The sequence below is a fragment of the Amblyomma maculatum genome, chromosome 2 (genome assembly GCF_055883805.1).
Source record: "Amblyomma maculatum isolate TAMU_Amacu chromosome 2, ASM5588380v1, whole genome shotgun sequence".
NCBI lineage: Eukaryota > Metazoa > Arthropoda > Arachnida > Ixodida > Ixodidae > Amblyomma > Amblyomma maculatum.
In genome coordinates this window covers 93,074,213-93,078,432 of record NC_139345.1, presented here as the reverse complement: position 1 = coordinate 93,078,432, position 4,220 = coordinate 93,074,213, and the positions used below count along the sequence as shown (strand labels likewise).

At 46.0% G+C, this 4,220-nt stretch overlaps 1 protein-coding gene across 1 annotated transcript; it reads left to right on the top strand.

Annotated features, from left to right (window-relative positions):
• Positions 1–1,857: 1,857 nt before the first annotated feature.
• LOC146199269 (oxytocin receptor-like) lies at positions 1,858–3,379 on the top strand. The gene has a single exon (XM_084592744.1). The coding sequence runs from the start codon at positions 2,036–2,038 to the stop codon at positions 3,377–3,379; it is 1,344 nt and encodes a 447-aa protein (XP_084448870.1). The 5' UTR covers positions 1,858–2,035.
• Positions 3,380–4,220: the final 841 nt, after the last annotated feature.

The window sequence follows — 4,220 nt, the reverse complement described above, 5'->3', positions numbered from 1 at the left end:
AGTAGTCCATCCTGTTGAACTCTGCGCGAAATTTGATGTACAGACGTTGGTACACCTTCAGTCTGAACGTAAAGAGACCTCTCTAACAGGTAGCTGCGTATCCAGCTAAACATGCGGCCTGCGATTTCAGCAGCTACCAGGGCGTCCAAAATGGCCTGATGTGTTACGTTGTCGTAGGCGCCCTTGATGTCCAAAAACAATGCTACTGTCAATCGTTTCAAAGCCTTTTGGTGCTGTACAGACAGCACCAGCGTTCGTGATCGGCCTAAGATATGGTAATAATTGTATTATTGTTACAAAGATGCTATCATTTAATTAATTTTTGTAATTTAGTTTGCAATGGATATTTTTTCAATTGTGGAAGTTTAAGCACTTGATGAATATATTATAGTAATAATTTCGCAACTAATGTTATTAATTCTTGTCAAAAGGTTTAGACTAAACTTTACCACTTCTATTTGTATACGCAAACGTAGGTACATCTGGCAGGATGGCCCATAATAAGGTAGGGCGCGCTGCAAGCCCGGGCCAGCCTATATATGGCCGGTCAGAAGACATTGAAGTGAGTAGAAATGCAAGTCTGAGACGGCCGGCGTCCTGTGCAGTAGAGCCTCGTTCTTCCCGTATTTTATGTGTAGTTGTGGCTTCACCCCGAGCAGCAAGATGCAGAGAGCCGAGCACTGAAGGGACAGATCGTGCACAATGGAATTCGAAACTAGTTAGACAGGACTGGTTACACTTATCACCATGGAGTGAAAAGGGGCACCGGAGAAATTTCCCCTGGCATGACCACACGCAGCAGAGGTCAATTCCAGAAAAAAAAAAATTGAAGCAATAAATTCCTCTCTTCGGAGATTCAGGTGGTGAAGGCAGCCCCAGACAGGAAGGTTGTAGCCTGGAGCTCATTTGTGCCTGGAGAGCAATATAAGAGAAGAGTTCTCTGCATTTTTTGTTTTTCACCATTGTGCGAGATAAGGTGTGTAAAAAGAAAAGAAGGAAATGGGTTTATGGGACGGAATTTAGTGGGAGCACGAAAGAATACGTGTGTAGGGCTCTTATTGAATGCTTGATGCTTCGTTTTCTCTGTTTACGGTAATTTTTATACGCTTGTAAACCAAACTGTAATGTAAGAGTTATTGCAATATTATTTGAAATAACTGATTTGTAACGTCATCACGCTTTGGGAGACGTAAGTGGTAATCTAATTTAATTACATTCACGCGATAATTAGGAAATTAATTATTAACGTAATTTAAATTTTTCTCAGACGCAATTTTGCCGTGTATGCATGCAGCTCGCAGCTGGAAAGAATCCAAGTTTCGGGGCAATCTTGACGGCGGGAAAACCTGCGGAGCCTCTCTATTTTATAGCGTTGCTGTAAAATATTTAAGACGTGTAGTTTGCTGTACGAATGTTCCTTTTTTTTCTATCTCTCTCTTTCCATCATCTATGAGCGAAACCGCTGGAAACGCGAGGAGTTGACAGCGCTCTTTCTACATATGTTCTGTCCAGCTCATAAGTAATGTGTTTAGAGTTTTCATTCTCGAATTTCCTAGTGGGATGGGCAAAATAGAGAAAATTTCGTGTTCAACCAATATATCTACTGCCAAACATTTTTGGGCTGCACCATAACCTAGCCCATGGAAGACATGGATATCTACTCAAAATGAGTGTGACAGGATTTTAATATCTGTACGTTCTCATTATGCGTATTAAAAAAAAAGTCCGCATTTGAGTGCATCTGTGAATAGAAACAGCTTTAAATGTGACGACGCGGTATAAGCACGCGGTACGCGCTCCTTTTGCATGATGCCTTATTAATTTATTTCAACTCTCTTCTTCTCTTTCCAGGCTTTTGCAGGAGCTGATTATTGCGTACTCAAGGGAACGAAACGTCTTGAATGCTAGGGAAATTCAACAACCTCGACCTTTTCATACCGAAAGTCTTCCGAAAGGACAAAATGTGGTAGCGTATTATTTCAGCGCAGCTATAACAGATGGGCCGACTGTAAGAAACGAACGGTGACGTCGTTGGATGCAAAATCTGGGAGTGAAAGCAAACGCATACCAAGTGTCTCTTCACGGCCAGAAAACGAACAGGTCAGCAGCCTCTGGCTTTCTTGGCCTTGCGCCGTCCGCAGCTGGCCCTAGTGAAGATGCGGCCAGAGAAAGGCGTTGGCTTGGGGACGGTTCCAGTTATGCCACGCAACCAGAACTGGCATTTCTTTTCGGCCCAGCTAACGCGACGTCGACGCAGGGCGATTCGGAGGACGGCGTGTTTGGTCCTCAGTATGAAAGGACGCTACGGATCACCTGCATTGGAATTATGCTCGCCTTTTCCCTCATTGGCAATTCGGCGGTCTGCTACCGGCTCTTGACATCACGACGCCAACGGCTGCTGAAGGCGCAGGTGCTCTTCCTGAACTTGGCTTTTGCTGACCTGCTCGTCACTCTAGTCACTATGAACTCGCAGCTGCTGTGGGAGATCATGGGTCGCATGTGGATAGCCGGCGAAGGGACCTGCCGTGTGTTCAAAGTGCTGCAGACGTACGCGCTTGTGTCCTCCACCTACATGCTGGTAGGCATTGCAGTGGACCGCCACTTTGCCATCTGCAAGCCGCTGGCCCCAGCGCCTAGGCCTCGTTCACTGGCCGCCGCTTGCTGGTTCCTGTCCCTCATTCCATCGCTCCCCAACCTGTTCGTCTTTCGCCTTGTCGTGGTCGAGGACAAGTATTACTGTTCCTCACTCTTCTATATCTACCGCCACTTGGTGGCAGCGCGCCAGGTGTACATGGCGTCGGTGTTTGCGCTTGTGTTCATCGTACCCCTGGTGGCACTGGTGTCGCTCTACACGAGCATCCTGATCCGTATGTGGCGAATGAGTTCTACTGCACCAGAACCACAGCAGAATTTCTTCGGTGCGCCTGGTTGCTCCCTTGAGGGCACCAGGAACACCATGCCAAAAGCACGCCTTCGGACTTTGAAGATGGCGGTGGTAATATTCGTAGCATTTCTGGTGACCAACCTGCCGTACATGGTGCAGGAGATGTTGTTGGCATTCGCACAGAACGTGCCCCTCGGACCCAATCTCGTCGCAGTTTTTGGCGTCATATCAGCGTCCAACAGTGCCGTGAATCCATACGTGTACCTTGCATTCAATGGAGGTGCAGGCGCCGGGTGGTGTGACGCCCATTTTAGTCGCATGTGGCGCCGCCTTGCGTGTTGGTCTGACTCGAAGCGAACCACCATCATGTATGGTGGTCCTTGGTCCACGTTGCAGACCCGCCGCCGGAGGCGAGCTCCATTAGCAAAGGCCGCCCCTCCCGCTCAGATGTGCGTCAGCTGTGAAAGGCAAAAAATGGTAGGCGAGAAGCATTGAGTGGCATCCATAACGAAAATATTGAAACGGCCGTGGGTTTTATGATTCTTGAGATCTTTTTATGGATCACTTTCTTGCTGCCAAAATTCGAATATTGGTCGCACGTGTACTGGGATGGGTTCTCAGCTAACTTGCTCTAACTTGCTCTAACTTGCAGAAACAGATACAACGCCCTCCGACGTATTGAGTTAGGTCCTGAGGTTCATTTTTTGACAGGAAAGGACAATACATTTTAAAGTAATAGTAAAATCCCGACTTTGAAAATGACATTACCCCCAAATGAATAAATAGAAGAAATTTAGAAGAAATTGCTTTTTTGTGACACAGCTTGAATTCGAACATAGTTTTATCTGTTAAAGTGGAACGTTAGAACAACGAGCCACCCGACCGGTATTAGTTCTTCAGTTAAGTCAGGCTTGACAGTGTTAAATTTTCAGATATGCCATTTGAGGTTCCGGATGCAGCAAACACTATCGATATTACTGTAAATAAAGGTCTGAAGCGGTGGATTCTGATTTCAGATTTGCTCGACATTTCTACACTCAGAAAGTTTGAGAGCATACGTGTAAGTGCCGCAGGAAATGTAATATGGTTATACTATATCGCCTTATCGCGTACGACTGTCTGATGATTTTAACACACTGCACTGAGGAAGTCTTGTAGTTTAATTGACCTCAACTGTACCAGGACACGCTATTCCTTGTAGTACAGACCGATAGCCTTTGAATGCGTAGCTAGTTATGCTGGAAGGCATTTTTAATGGCCCGTGAGGAAGACTTAACATGAAGTATTGGTCTTAAAAAAAAACGGATCGTGTGCCTCTTTCAGAGTGTTTTAACGC